The following is a 15,725-nucleotide window of genomic DNA, read 5'->3' as shown; positions in this document are numbered from 1 at the left end:
CATGCATCAAAACCCAGAGAATGTACAAAATAGAGAACTTTAATGTGAACTATGGATTTTGGCCAATAACAATGTATCAGTAATCATTCATTGTAAAAACATATCACAATAATATGTTAATAGGAGAAACAGTTAAGCAGGCATATGGGAACTCTGTACTATATTAATTTTTCTATAATTTTATAGCTGTCCTAATTTATAAAATCTATTCATTTAACAAGTATGGAAATATTTTAAAAGGCAAAGAAATCATTCCAAAAAAGAAAACTAAAGGACCAGATAGTTTTGCCAGTAAATCCTGGTAAATATTTAAAAAACATGTACTATCAATTATAAACTGTCTCTTCCAGAAAATACAGCGGAGTAACAACTTATTTTATGAGGCCTGCATTATGCTGACACCAAAATCAGTTAAAGACATTACAAGAAAACAACAAATAATCATCATGAATATAAGCATGAGAGTCCTCAACAAAATAACCAAATGTGCCTTATCTGGAGAATGCAAAGCTGCTTCAACTTTCAAAAATCACAGTAATTGCCATATCATCAAACTCAAGGAAAAGCAATAATCACTTTAGTAGACACAGAAAAAATCTTTGGGAAAATGCAACATCCATTCATGATTTTTTTAAAAAATCCCCAAACTAGGAATAAGTGGAAATTTCCTTAATTTGATAAAGGATATATAGCACTAACATTACTAGTATACTTAACTAGAGGAGCAATGCAGGAAATTTGTGTAAGAGTAGGTCTTCCTTCTCTGGGCTGCTGGCACTGGCTTCCCTCTGGCACCTGGGACCAGGCTTTCCTCATAGGGGGAGGCCTGCCCACCTGCTGCAGCCCACTGGTCAGTGGTCTGGACCTCCGTCTTTGGGGCAATCATGGAGCCCCCCAACTGATTGCCCTGCCGCCGGCTGGTGGCTTGGGCCTCACTCCGCTGGGCAACCATGGGGCGATGGCCAGGCCCCCAAACGATAGCATCCCACCCGCCTTGGCTGGCCTGGCACCAGCGGGTGTCATAGCGTGGTTCTGAATGGTCATCCGGATGGTCGTCCTGATGTTCTTTCTGCTGTTTGGCCATTTGGTTGATTTGCCTATTATACTTTTATACATAGAATGGTAAAAAACTAAATGCTTTCACTGTAAGGTCAGGAACAAGGCAAATTTGTCTACTCTCGCCTCTCCTAGTCAACATCATACAGGAAGGCCTAGCCAATCAGTCCAAAGATGCAAGCAAAAGGAATAAAGGTATACAGATTGTCTTGATTTGCAGTGTTATTGTTTACATCAGTAGTTCTTGGCCAGAAATTTGATCCCCCAAGAGTGCACTTGACAATGTCTGGAGACATTTTTTGTTGTTACAACGAGTCATAGTGAGTGGGTAGAGCGGGGTGTGCAGGGATGCTCCATCTGATGAGTAGAGGTCAACGGTGTTATAAACATTAAGCAATACACATGTCGCAGCCTCCCTCAACCAAAAACTATCAATTATCTAGTCCCAAATGTAAGTAGGACTGAGATTGAGAAATCCGGATCTGCATAGAAATTCCTAAGGAGACGACATCAAAGCTTCTAAAACTGAGTTCAGCAAGTCAGAGAATGCAAGGCCAATATTAAAGTATTTTTCATACACTAGGTATGAAATAGTGTGAAAGTATGGTTTCTGTTCTTACTCTGCATTCCACTCTGCTATGTGAATATAGGATTAGATTAAAAATAATTAGCACTTTTTTAAGTGTAGGGCAGGCACTGTATTTATGTTTTCTTATTTTCATCTGACTTTTTAGTTCTTTTTTAAATTTTATTTTCTTCTTTTTCAATTAGTTTGCATTCAATAACATTCTGAATTAGAAGAAAGAAAGAGACCTGATAAAGCATCTTTTACAAATCATACTATTAATGAGGGGTTGACTCAAGCTTTGAATTAAGGCATTTCAGAAATGAAAACTCCCAATTTTTATTATATAATAATCCCTGCCACGTTAAAATCTTCTCTCACACATTTATAAGCTGGAAAATACTTTGTAAAACTCTTTACTGCAATTTGTTTTATTATTTATTATTGAAAATTCATAAATTAATATTACTTTAGATTTTTCTTCTTCAAAGTTAAGTCCTAAAATAATATATTTTAATGTAATTACACTAGGGTTTATTCAAATCCATTTATGAAATAAACAATTTGTACCTTATTTCTTACCTTTCTTTGCTTGAAAGAGATCTGGTCGAAGTAATATCAGTATCTTTTCTACTTTTATGTTTTTGAAATCAGGGAAGAACATATCAATAAACTTATGAACATTTTCTTCATCCTCTTCAACATCACAAAACTGATGTATATTTTCTTTATCCAGATATTCTTCTAAAGTGCTGAAATTCAAAATATAATTTAAGATATAAGATGAAGTTTAATAGCCATGACAGAAAATTAAAACTGATAATATGTTTACAAATAATTCAGAGTTTAGTAAAACAAATAAAAATCTAATTTCACATAAAGATAAATTGCATTTCTCTATCACATTAAAAATATAAGCCAGTCAGAGAAAGATACGTATCACATGATCTCACTCATTTGTGGAATATAATGAACAGCATAAATTGGTGAACAAAAATAGATCCAGAGACAGAGAATCATAAAAAATACAGTCAAATCTCAGAGGGAAAGCAGGAGAGAGTGGGTGGGTAAGAGATCAACCAAAGAACTTGTATGCATATAAACATATCCAATGGACACAGACAAAGGGGAGCAGGGGTAGGCTGGGAGACAACAATGGGTTGAGGGGACATGTAATACTTTCAGCAATATCCTCCTCAACAGGGCTTAAGCTCCACAGAGTAGGGCCAAAAGAATTCCAATGGGTGGTGCTATTGCTTTTCCCTAAGCTTATACTGCATAGAGAGGAATGCTTAGCTTAAGAAAGATGGCTTCTGCCCTGACTTGTTTGGCTCAGTTAATAGAGCATCAGCCGGTGGACTGAAGGGTAGGATTGATTCTGGTCAAGGTTATGTTCCATGGTTGCGAGCACATCCCCAGTAGAGGGTGTGCAGGAGGTGGCTGATCGATTTTTTCACTCTCATCGATGTTTCTAAGTCTCTATCCCTCTCCCTTCCTCTCTGTCAAATATCAATAAAATAAATTTTTAAAAAAGATTTTTAAAAAAGAAAACAAAAGAAAGATGGCTTCTGCAGTATGAGGGGAATAACTCAGCACAGGGATTCTGGTGGCTGACCTCTCAGTTCTCTTCTCAGAGCCACCAACCCTAGCCTCTCTTCATATAGCTCTAGTCCATTCTGTCTTTCCTCCACTAGATCCCAGGGTGAGTGGCCGAAAATGAAACTTTGTGTGTTGGCCATTTAGGCGGATGCCTTTATTTTTAGCTATCTCTCCCTTGCAGACAGAAACCCCTCTTTTCACTGTCAGATGTTATGTAGGCACTTTTCCTAATTCTGATGCTCTGGGCTCAGGAGCCCAGTTTGAGGTTAGATCCTAGACTTCTCAGATGAAACTCCTACAGCTGAGATATCCCTCCAGAAATTCAGCTGCCACCTGTGGGAGCCCCGTCAGCCCCTCATGCCTCCACACTTCCTACAAGTAATAATGTGGCCTCCTTTGGATGTCCTTGGCTATAAGGCTTCTCTCCATGTGGTCCTCGGTTGGTTATTCAAGATAATTTTTCTATTTTTTAGTTGTAACTCCAGGTTGGTCCTGGGAAGAGGTGAAGGTAGATTCCACCTAACCTGCCACCATCGTTTGACAAATGATTATCATTTTCCCTTAAAACTCTGAAAGTAAGTAGCACTATTTCTAAAGCCCTTTGTCAGCAGTTGATTTACCTTAGTGAGCGCTTCTAATTCACTTAAATTTTGGAATGAGTGATAGTAGCATCTCCATGCTACTGAAAAAGCTCTGACATTGCTAGGAATCAGTAGGTGTTGGTACTTAAGAAAAGCCAATACAATACATTAATAACACAACAAGGAAAATTTTGGAGATTCCAAACTAGCAATGGGGAGGTGGTCTACCCAGCATGGGAGACTCAAATCATGAAGCCTCAAGACTTAGCTAATCTCAATTTGTTCCTGTTTACCTACCTTTCCTTCAAGCACAACACTGATAACCTTGGTATTAAATTCTGGATTTTCTGAGTCTTCAGATGAATAAAAGACACAAATAGTAGTTCATAAAAACCAACCTTCTATAAGTTAACATTTGATTTCAAATATTTTAAAGCCCAGTAGCAAAAATAAAAACTACTAAATTCTTAGCAACCTATAACCACTAATTGCCTTAAGCAAAAGGGCAGAGTACATTTGATATCTTTAGGACATAGGAAAGGTGTAAGCAGAATGTGGGAAATTGGGAGAGGAGACTGGAGTCTACCCTCAGAGACCCAGCCAATGAAGCCAGACTGGTATGTCCAGCTGTAGAAAGACAAGTGAAAAAATTTCCCCTTTGTTAATCCTCTTGATATAAACTTTCAGGGCAATCCCAGTTTTACTGAACATATAGTGCGTTAGATTGAGAGAAATACTTGCAGCTTTAACATAAATATGCTTGTCTTTCAATTTTGAGATATTTGGGCATCACTTTTCATTACCTACTAAGACCTTGCAAATCATAAGTTCTTGGTCTTGAGCTACCTGTCCCACTTTTTCTTCACTACTGGAGGTGTGTCCATCTCAGGTTGATCCTCAGGTGGTTCTTGGGGTTCGGTCTCAGGTTCAGTTATATTTTCTCCTTCCAAGGCAAATTCTTGTTCATTGCTTCGAGATACCACTAGAACACAGCTTAGTCTATTTGTCATTAATGAGACAAACTCTTCAAAATCAGGCTACAAAATAAAATGATAAACTGTTCAGGCTCTTGAAATGGATAAGCTAACATGGCAGCTACTACCTAAGTCAAGTAGCACCTTCCCCTTCATGATCACTGGGCAAGGGAATGGCATCCTAATAAAGGTCCAGTTAACAGACACATCTTTCAAGGATTAAAGTTCAAGGCCAGCAGGGATTGATCTTAAAGACAGTCTAATAACTATTCTCAAACTCTAGGAGGTTTCCAACTCATCTGAAGGGCTTGTTATGTAAACACAGGTTTCTAGAGTCCAATCCCAGAGTTGATGATGCAGTAGATTTAGGGTGGGTCCCAGGAACTGGATTTTCTCCAAAGCTCCCAGGTCATGCTGACATTGCTAGTCTAATCCTTTCCTGGGGCTAATAGAGATGCTTAGAGTGGTGCAGCTAGTTTACAAAGTGCAGTGCAATAGGACTTTCTCCATGATGACAAACATGTTCTGTGCTCTCCAACATAGGTGGTTAGTGCAAATGGGACTGCATTTTTATTTAGTTTCTATTTAATGTATTTAATGTATCTAATGGCTACCATATTGGATAGTCAACTTATATAAACTATGTCTCCCCACTCATAAGCCAGTGCACTTGCCAATACATGGCACTGCCTGTATCATATTCCGCCAAGCAAAACAGAATTAAAAAATAGCTTGAGAGAAAGTTTGGGTACAGGAAGAATTAAAGTTTTCCTGGAAAGTGCATGACAAGTAGCCTTCAACCTGGGATAAAAATCTACAGGAAATTCCTGGATATCGGGTCTAGTAATAATTAATGTCGTTTTAAACATTCGTTTAAAATCTTGCTTGGCGTTGACTTGTATTGACATAACCTTCAAACACGTGGTATCTACAGAACGTGTGAAGTGCAATTAACAAGTTTTGCTTGAAAAAGTTTGGGTTTGGTTTGGTTTTTGTTGCAAAACTAGGGCTAAGAAGATGGCGGATGAAGAGCATATTCGGCACTGCATGCTTTACGAGTTCCAATTAGGAAGAAAAGCAAGTGAGGCTGCAAAAAACATCTGTAGTGCTCTTGGTCAAGATGCAGTTAGCGCCAGAAAATGCCAGCGTTGGTTTGAGAAATTTCGTGAGGGAAATTTTTCGTTAGATGACAAGAGTGGTCGAGGCCGTGTGTCCAATTTTGATCAAGAAGCTCTTCAAGCTCTTTTGGTGCAAAATCCTCAAATTACCCAACAAGAGCTTGCGACAACTTTAAATTGTTCACAAAAAACAATTTCCAATCAATTGCGTGCACTTGGCAAAGTCCAAAAGTTTGGAAAATGGGTTCCTCATGAGTTGACCAACAACAACCGTAATCAAAGAGTCACAATTTGCAGTTCGCTCCTCTCTCGTCAAAACTGTTTGCCGTTTTTAGAGCAAATTGTTCTGGAGATGAACAATGGGTGCTGTATGTTAATTTGAAAAGGCGGCCTCAATGGTTGGACAAAAATGAGGCTCCGCAGCCCACGCCAAAACCTGACTTGCATGCGAAAAAAGTGATGTTGTGTGTTTGGTGGAATTTTAAAGGAATTCTTCATTATGAACTTTTACCATCTAACCAAACCATTACAAGTGCAGTGTATAGTGCCCAATTGGAAAGGTTAGCCCAAGCTTTAAGAGAAAAAGAACCCGCGCTGATTAATCGGAAGGGCGTAATTCTTCACCACGATAACGCACGACCGCATACGTACTGCAAGAATCACTGCTGAAAAACTGCGCCAGTTGGAATGGGAAGTTCTCCCTCAACCTGCATATTCTCCTGATATTGCCCCTTCCGATTACCATTTGTTTCGTACTTTGCAAAACTTTCTTCTTGGAAAAAAATTTAATAATGAAGAATGCCTCAAAAATGCATTGACCGAATTTTTTGCATCAAAATCACAAGAATTTTACAACAGAGAGATTAAAATGCTTCCTGAGCGTTGGGCACAAGTAGTAGAAAACAACGGCAACTATATTGTTGATTAAATTTTGTTGTATTGTTTAAATAAATTCGATTTAAAAAAAGTATTAGAAAACGACATTAATTATTACTAGACCTAATATTTACTTCCAGGTTCATGCAGCAAGTCTTAGAGGACATAAGGTAATGAGGCCTTTACTCCAAAAGAACACAATCAGATCACCCACTTTTGGTCGACTGCTGGAGATTTTTCCAGAGTTACCATCTCTGGTATTACCCTGCTATGGACAAAACAGGGGGAACAGGAGCTTATTTGGTTGGTTACACTTATGCATTTGCTTTTCTGTGATGAGGATCTAAAGCCTGTAAGAATGTAATTTATTTGAAAACACAGTGAGGTTTTTGTTAAACTTTCTTACCTGCTCTGATTTTTGCCTATAGAAGTTCCGCACTTGGTTTTCAGTGAGCAATCTATTATCTTCTGCTTCTATGACAAACCCTGCATTGGCAATCTTCAATGAGAGAGAGCAAGGTCAGATCCAGAGGTTGAAGGAGCACATGTAAACCAACTCAAGGACATTTATGTCCTAGGCTTAACATACCACCCAGATTTTCATGTAAAGATTTCAGCACAATCAATAGGGCACAAGATTTGAAGAGGCTCAAAAATAAATATGACAGAAGGCACTTGTCAAGTGCCCTCGTATTTAAGTTTTCAAGACTTAATCCAGAGACATCACAATATCTATATTATTTAATTGAATTGCCTCAAAATGTGAAAAAACTAACTGAATCACTCATGAAGATATGTTTCTTTACCATCCATTCATTTTTTAAAATCACTTTTTTAAGGATTTACTTTGTTAAGGTTATAGCTGATGATCTATTATATTTTAATTTTCTTACAACAAAACTAATTAAATTATGGGAAAGGGCAGAATTTAAGATTTAGTCATGCTTTATTTGTCTTAAAAAATGTAATTTAATGACATGTCACACTCAAGTATAATAAAATGTAACAAAAAGCAGTTTTTAGGGTAATATAACAAATCCAATGAGGAACTAAACAATGGAATATAATAAATAATACACAGTCCAAAGTGTATCCTGGATTCAAAGCAACTTAGTAATTACATGAAATTATATCAATAATTTGACCTCAGTACACAACACCAACTCTTTCTGCTTCTATTATTAAAGCAAGCTCTGACCTGGTTCCATGGGCTGGATTGACATTGCAGAACTATATCTACATCTTAGTGACTCTTCTTCTGACATTCCATTTGAAAAATTTCTGAATACTCAAATCATGTCTGCTAAGTTACTACTAATAAGTGTATGACAAAAGAAAATTCAAGCAACTTTTAAACTTGATTACTTCTTCTTTACTATATAGTTTTTAAAAATGCAGTGTGTTCATTTTCTTTTTACTAAAACATTTCTTAACCTTTTTCTGCCCTGTGGGTTATGTAGCTTTTTACTGCATTCCAGAGAGGTGAGATATGTAGTAGCTATTCGTAATTTACATTTCTGCTGAAACCGGTTTGGCTCAGTGGATAGAGCGTCTGCCTGCGGACTCAAGGGTCCCAGATTCGATTCCAGTCATGGGCATGTACCTTGGTTGTGGGCACATCCCCAGTAGGGGCTGTGCAAGAGGCAGCTAATTGATGTTTCTCTCTCATCAATGTTTCTAGCTCTCTATCCCTCTCTCTTCCTCTCTTTAAAAAAAAATCAATAAAATATATTTAAAACATAATTTACATTTCTGAAATGTTGTTTAGTATGTCAAAACAAAAAATTTCAGATAAAATGATTAAAAGTATTGCCTCAACTAAAACAACTGTATAATTTGAAAATCTTCACTATTATAGCTATTAAAACATACTAGAATAAGTAACAGCAAACCATTGATATAGATATTATCTTTGAAAACTTTATAAAATACTAGAGGCCTGGTACATGAAATGCGTGAACTGGGGGCGTGTCCCTCAGCCCAGCCTGTACCCTCTCCAATCTGGGAACCCTCAGGGGATGCCCGACTGCCAGTTTAGACCCGATCAGTCAGACGGACATCTCTCTCATAATTCGGGACTGCTGGCTCATAAACACTCACCTGCCTGGCTGCCTCATTGCCCCTAACCTATCTTCTTGCCAGCCTGATTACCCTCTAACCGCTCCCCTGGTCTGACTGACACCTAACCACTCTCCTGCTAGCATGATGAACACCTAACTGCTCCCTGCTGGCCCAATCACCCCCAACTGCCCTCCTTTGCAGGCCTGGTCACTCTGCAGGCTTGGTCCCATCCACTGCCCTCCCCTGCAGGCCTGGTTGTCCACAACTGTCCTCTCCTGCAGGCCTTGTTGCCCACAACTGCCCTCCTCTGCAGTCCTGGTCACCCCCAACTGCCCTCCCTGCCAACCAACTTGTGACATCAGGGAGTGGGGCCATCTTGTGACAATGTAGGGGTAGCCATCTTGTGACATGAGGGTGTGAGGTTCAATTCGCATATTACCTCTTTATTATATAGGATAAGTAATATATGGGGCACTGAGGTACAGTCTGTGTCCCCCTTCCCACATACACACCAGAATCTGGGAAAGGGGAGTGAGGTTTATACTTAGAAGTATCAATTGAATCAACTCATAATTGGGAGAGAGAATATTTGTACCATGACCCATGGACCATTAATCAGTGATAATGCTACTATGGCTAAAGAAAGAATGCATGATGGGAAGTTCATTGAGAAATACCCAACCCCTTCTGAAATAGCTCTCTATGTGATCTCCTATACTGCACATGCAATATTCTTTCAAATTTCAATATAATTTTGTTGTTTCTACACAAAGTCTTTATTCAGGGGTCAGCAAACAATAGCTTGCAGTCAAAATCTAGCCCACCGACTATTGTTTTTAAATAAAGTTTATTGGAACATAGTCTCATCATTTGTGCACATAGTGTCTGCTGGTGCTTTCTCCATATGACCGCAGAGTTGTGACAGAAACCATGTACCCAACAAACTTGAAAATAGTTACCAAATGACCCTCTATAGAAAATGTCTGTTGACCTTTGGATTAGAAAGCAATTTTCTTCTAAATTTTTGTTTCTCTAAAGCAAAATATTAAATACTACATCCATAAGTTATCATGTATCTAAAAAGGACTATATATTTATGAAAACATACAGGGAATAAAGCAAGCTAATTTTAGCTTATAAAAAGTTTTCACCCAACATGAAAAACATTTGCTACAATCTAATAGAAGAATCGAGTTATTTAAATAAGAATGCCTGAGTGGTTCTGGCCTTTTAAAGACAAAACATTCAAAGCCATTCGAGGCACCAGAAATTCATGATGTCCTGTTTTTATTCTAAATGATAAGCTTATCTCTAAATTGACAATTAAGGGGTTGTTATTTTTCAGTTAATTTAATCTATTGTTGTGAAATATTACTTACATTTTCTTTAATTTCTATAGTTTTTCCAGTATTCATAGCCTCGGGTTTGATAATAGCAATACTGTATATTCGGTCTGGGGAAAAAATAAATAGAAAAATTTCATTGTCTTGGTCATCTAGATAATGAAGATTTTAGTAACAGAAATGTATGCTATTGATGTTCAGTGGATTTTTTTTTTTTAATCTCTCTTCCTCACTATCTAAAATCAATATGAATGAATGAATGAATGAATGAATAAGTGCTCTCAGGTCTCAGCATTATTTGAAGCACTTTATTTTTTTATTATTTTTTAATAAGTTTTTATTGTTCATATTATTACAAATGTTCCTTCCCCCCCCCCCCCACCATTGCTCTCTTCCACCAGGTTCCCACCCCACCCTCTGCCCTTTCCCCACTCCCCATTGTCCTCATCCATAGATGCACAGTTTATGTTCAGTCTCTTCCCACGCCCCCCTCTCCCCTTTTCCCCAAGAATCGTCAGTTCACTCCCCTTTCATACCTCTGATTCTATTATATTCAACAGTTACTATTGTTCATCAGACTTTTTTTTCAATTTCCTTGGTTTTTAGATTCACTTGTTGATAGTTACGTATTTGTTGTTCATAATTTTTATCTTCGTTTACTTTCTCTTCTGAAAGAACCCCCTTCAGCAGTTCATATAATTCTGGTTTGGTGTTGATGAACTCCTTTAGCTTTTTTTTATTAGTGAAGCTCTTTATCTGACCCTCGATTCTGAGTGATAGCTTTGCTGGATAGATTATCTTTGGCTGTAAGTTCTTACTATTCATCACCTTGAATATTTCTTGCCATTCCCGTCTGGCCTGCATGGTTTCTGTTGAGAAGTCAGCTGACAATCGTATAGGTGCTCCTTTATAGGTAACTACCTTCTTTGCTCTTGCTTCTTTTAATATTCTCTCTTTGTCTTTTGCTCTTGGAATTTTAATAATGATGTGTCTTGGGGTGGTCCTCTTTGGATTCCTTTTGTTTGGAGTTCTGTGCGCTTCCTGGACTTGTAAGTCTAATTCTTTCACCAGGTGGGGGAAGTTTTCTGTCACTATTTCTTTCAGTATGTTTTCGATATCTTGCTCTCTCTCATCTTCTGGGACTCCCATAATTCTGATGTTGGTTCACTTGAAGTTGTCCCAGAGGTTTCTTACATTATCTTCAATTTTCTGGATTCTCTTGCCTTCTAGCTTCTGTGGAGGAGTGTCCTCTGGCTCTTTATGTTCCAAATCTTTGACTTGATTCTTGTGATCTTCCCTTCTGTTTTTAGGACTCTGTAAAATATTTTTTATTTCAGACAATGTATTCTTTATTTCTTGTTGATCCCTTATCATTTCTTGATGACTCCTTATTAATTCTAGTTGATCTCTTTTCATATCCTCATAGGTCTTATCCATCTTTTCTAGGAAATTCTTGAAAAACCTTATAAGTGTAGATTTGAACTCTATATCCAGACGCTTTTTGTCCTCCATTTCTTTCATTTGTGATCTATTTTGTTGTCGCATTTCGCAGTTCTCAGTGGATTTTTGTCCATAGACAGCTTTGTTCTAATTGTGGCATTTCAACTACCCAAGTGGTTCTTTTTGGAATCAAGGTTCACTTCCTACATTTGCATACAAGAGAAACATTCAAAAGATTTTGTAGTATTGTAAAAATAATAATAGTAGTTGTTGTAAATAAAATAAAAAGAAACAAAACACACACACACACACACACACACACACACACAAAATAAATAAATTAATAAACTAATTAATTAAAAATAGGTAGGCATTGGTCCTGAAAGACTCCAGACTATAGAGAGCAAAGAAAAGGGGAAGGGAAGCAAAAGAAATTTCTAAAAAAAAAAAAAAAAAAAATTTTCCTCATTGATTTCATAGAGGAGGGGACAGGGAGAGAGAAACCAGAAACATCAATGATGACAAAGAATCACTGATTGGCTGCCTCGCCCCACACAGGATGGTGCCCATAACCCGGGCATGTGCCCTGACCACATGCCCTGACTGGGAATAAAATCATGACCTTATGATTCATAGGTCAACACTCAACCACTGAGCCATGCCTGCTGGGAAAAAGAGGTTTCCTTTTAATAACTGAGTCTAGTATTGCACAAACCATCATTTATCCCACCAGTTCCTTATCAATTCACACTGATGTTATCACCAGCTTTTTGTACGTTAGGTGATGCTGTGGTGAGCATCCATGTACTACAAATCTCTTGCCATTATTTTAAATTTTCTTACCTATAGATTCTTTGGATCCTTTCCTGGCATCTGCATTTGGGTCTCCAAGTGTAATTTCATGATACTATAAGAGAAAAATGCAAATAAAACAATTACATTTTAATATGGTAGTGAATTTTAGAAATTTTCTTTCTAATAAATATTTATAATTCAAGGGATAAAAGGTAAAGTGGAAATGTGCCTGCATTTATCTAACACTGCTTTTCCCAAACTTTCCAATAAAATAGGATAAAGAATATTTAAAATAGGTAGGGTAGGGGAACTATAATAAATAATGTATATATGCTGTATGGAAATAGTTTAAAAAATTTTTTAAACTTAAGAGGAGCACAAGGAACAAAATTAGAAAGAAGCATATATTAATCAGAAAACAATCTATAATAATAAAAACCTACCTGGTCATTGCATCCTCACATGATGCCCTCATGTCATCACAAGATGGCCATGATAAGATGACCACCACAAGATGGCCAGCAGGAGAGGGCAGTTGGGGACATTCGTACTGGCAGGGGAAGGTCATTCGGGGGTTGAGGGACCAAGCCTGCAGGGGATGATAGCTGGGGTTGACCAGGCCTGCAGGGGAGGGCAGTTGGGGGCAATCAGGCAGGCAGGGGAGCAGTTAGTGGGCAATTAGGCTGGCAGGCAAAAGTAGTTAAGGGCAATCAGACAGGCAGGCAGAAGAGCAGTTAGGAGCCAACAGTCCTGGACTATGAGAGGGATGTCCAACTGACATTTAGGTCCAAGGGGTCCCAGATTGGAGAGGGTGCAGGCCAGGCTGAGGGACCCGCCTCATGCACAAATTTTGGGCCTCTAGTAAATACATAAAAATCAAAAGAGTATTTGATAAGTGTCAAAATCCATTCCTGACTATTACTATTAGTAAAGTAGAAACAGAAAGATAACACCTTAACTTAAAAAAAAAATCTTGCTTAAAACAATAGTTCATTGCCTACTATAGGCTAAAATACCGGAAAGGATGGGGGCAGTAATGAAGGTCTTCATAACCTGAGAAGCCCTGAAAGTGCTTCTGTGATTCTGTATATATATCTATAATAATAAAAGCCCAAGCAGCCTTTATAGTGGAAGGACCAGAACTACCAGGTCACTCTGATGCACACTGACCACCAGGGGGCAGACACTCAAAGCAGGAGTTGCCCCCTAGTGGTCAGTTCACTCCCACAGGGGGAGCACAGCTCAGCCAGAAGCCAGACTCATGGCTGGCAAGCTCAGCCACAGAGGCAGGAGCCTCTGCCATCTCCGCTGCAGGCAGTGGGAAGGAGCGAGGGGTCTTGAAATGCAAGAGCCCCAAACTGTGAGAGGGATGTCTGACTTCCAGCTTAGGCCTGTTCCCTGGGGATACTGGGCCTAAGGCAGCAGGCAGACACCCCCCAATAGGTCCCAGACTGCAAGAGGGTGCAGGCCGGGCTGAGGGTGCCCCCCTCCACCCATCCAGCCCACGAATTTCTTGCCCCAAGTCTCTAGTTTATATATAAACATTGTTTTGGCAAGAGAATAAATAACTTTTTGTCTCTTTTTATAGCCTTTGTTTTGAAATCTATTTTGTCAGATTGTTACTCCAGCTTTTTTTTTTTTTTTTTTTTTTTTTTTCATTTGCATGGACTATCTTTTTCCATCCCTTCACTTTCAGTCTTTGTGAATCTTTTATTCTGAGATGGGTCTCTTGTAGATAGAATATATATGGGTCATGTTTTCTTATCCATTCAGGTATCCTGTGTTTTTTTTATTGAAACACTTAATCCATTTTCATTTAAAGTTACTATTTTTTTAAAATATATTTTATTGATTTTTTACAGAGAGGAAGGGAGAGAGATAGAGAGCTAGAAACGTCGATGAGAGAGAAACATCGACCAGCTGCCTCTTGCACACCCCCTACTGGGGATGTGCCCGCAACACCGGTACATGCCCTTGATCGGAATCGAACCTGGGACCTTTCAGTCCACAGACCGACGCTCTACCACTGAGCCAAACTGGTTTCGGCTAAAGTTACTATTGATAGGTACTTATTTATTGCCACTTTTTTTCTTGGTACATATGTTCCTCTCTTTTTCTTCTTAAAGCTGTCCCTTTAACTTAATATTTTTTACAATGCTGGTTTGGTGAAAATGAACTCTTTTGGCCTTTTTATTTTTTTCAGGGAAACTCTTTATTTCACCTTCAATTGTAAATGATATCCTTGCTGGATAGAGTAGTCTTGACTTCTGGTCCTTGCTTTCAATTACTTTGAATACTTCATGCCAATCCCTTCTGGGATATAGTGATGCTTTTTGTTTTGGGGATTTTTTTTTTTAATCAACTGATAGCTTTATGGAAACTCTGTTTCTCTCTTGCTGCCTTTATGATTACCTCTTTGTCTTTAACCCTTGCCATTTTAATTATGATGTATGTTGGTGTGGTCTCTTTGAGTACATCTTCATTGGGACTCGGTGCTTCCTGAACTTGTATGACCTTTCCTTTCACCAGATTAGAGCAGTTTTCTGTCATTAATTCTTCAAATAGGTTTTCTACCCTTTTCTCTCTTTCTTCTCCTTCTGGTACCCTATGATATTGGGATGGATATTGTTACCTTTTATGTTGACCCAAACTTCACTGAAACAATCCTGTGTGTTTTTTTTTTTGTGTTTTTTTTTTGCTGTTTATTGTCCTTATGTATTAAGTTTCCTGTGGGACTCACTCATGCAGTTTCTTTTATCTCTTTAGCTGGATGCTCTAGGAATTTCCTTGTGTGGGTTAATTGGCTCTCCTATTATAACTGGGTCTTGATTGTCATTGTCCTGTTTGTGGGTGGAATCCCCTCAGGCTGGATGACTTTGAAGCTCAACCCTGAACACATCATGTGAGTTTTTTAAGATGCTGACAAAACAAAAGAAAAACCATGCAAAGGAACCCAACAGTTACAACAAGAACAACTGCAAAAGAAAAGACGATTTAGGAAAGAGAAAAGAGCACAAGAATAATAAAAGAAAAAGAAAAAAAAAAGCAGAACATGAGAATAAAAAGGAAAAAAAAACCAAATATGAATGGTGAAAGAGAGAGAAAAATATATGAATAAAGCATAGAAAAAGAAAACAGTATAAAGGAAAATAAGCGGAGCCGAAACCGGTTTGGCTCAGTGGATAGAGTGTCTGCTTGCTGACTGAAAGGTCCTGGGTTGGATTCTGGTCAAGGGCATGTACCTTGGTTCTGGGCACATCCCCAGTAGGGGGTGTGCAAGAGGCAGCTGATCGATATCTCTCTCTCATCGATGTTTC

At 38.3% G+C, this 15,725-nt stretch overlaps 1 protein-coding gene across 1 annotated transcript in view; it reads right to left on the bottom strand.

Annotated features, from left to right (window-relative positions):
* The window catches only part of LOC118714597 (thioredoxin domain-containing protein 3-like), a 43,911-nt gene that overhangs the window by 10,097 nt on the left and 18,089 nt on the right, over window positions 1–15,725 (bottom strand). The window contains exons 6-10 of the mRNA XM_036429960.2: window positions 12,457–12,520; window positions 10,210–10,283; window positions 7,176–7,268; window positions 4,648–4,838; window positions 2,204–2,373 (exon numbers count right to left, since the gene is read on the bottom strand). Coding sequence (XP_036285853.2) covers window positions 2,204–2,373; window positions 4,648–4,838; window positions 7,176–7,268; window positions 10,210–10,283; window positions 12,457–12,520 — 592 coding nt within the window. The remainder of the gene's footprint in view (window positions 1–2,203; window positions 2,374–4,647; window positions 4,839–7,175; window positions 7,269–10,209; window positions 10,284–12,456; window positions 12,521–15,725) is intronic.

The sequence above is a fragment of the Pipistrellus kuhlii genome, unplaced genomic scaffold, assembly GCF_014108245.1.
Source record: "Pipistrellus kuhlii isolate mPipKuh1 unplaced genomic scaffold, mPipKuh1.p scaffold_m20_p_10, whole genome shotgun sequence".
Lineage (NCBI taxonomy): Eukaryota > Metazoa > Chordata > Mammalia > Chiroptera > Vespertilionidae > Pipistrellus > Pipistrellus kuhlii.
The sequence above is the reverse complement of the archived record's forward strand: the minus strand, read 5'-3'. Positions and strand labels throughout refer to the sequence as shown.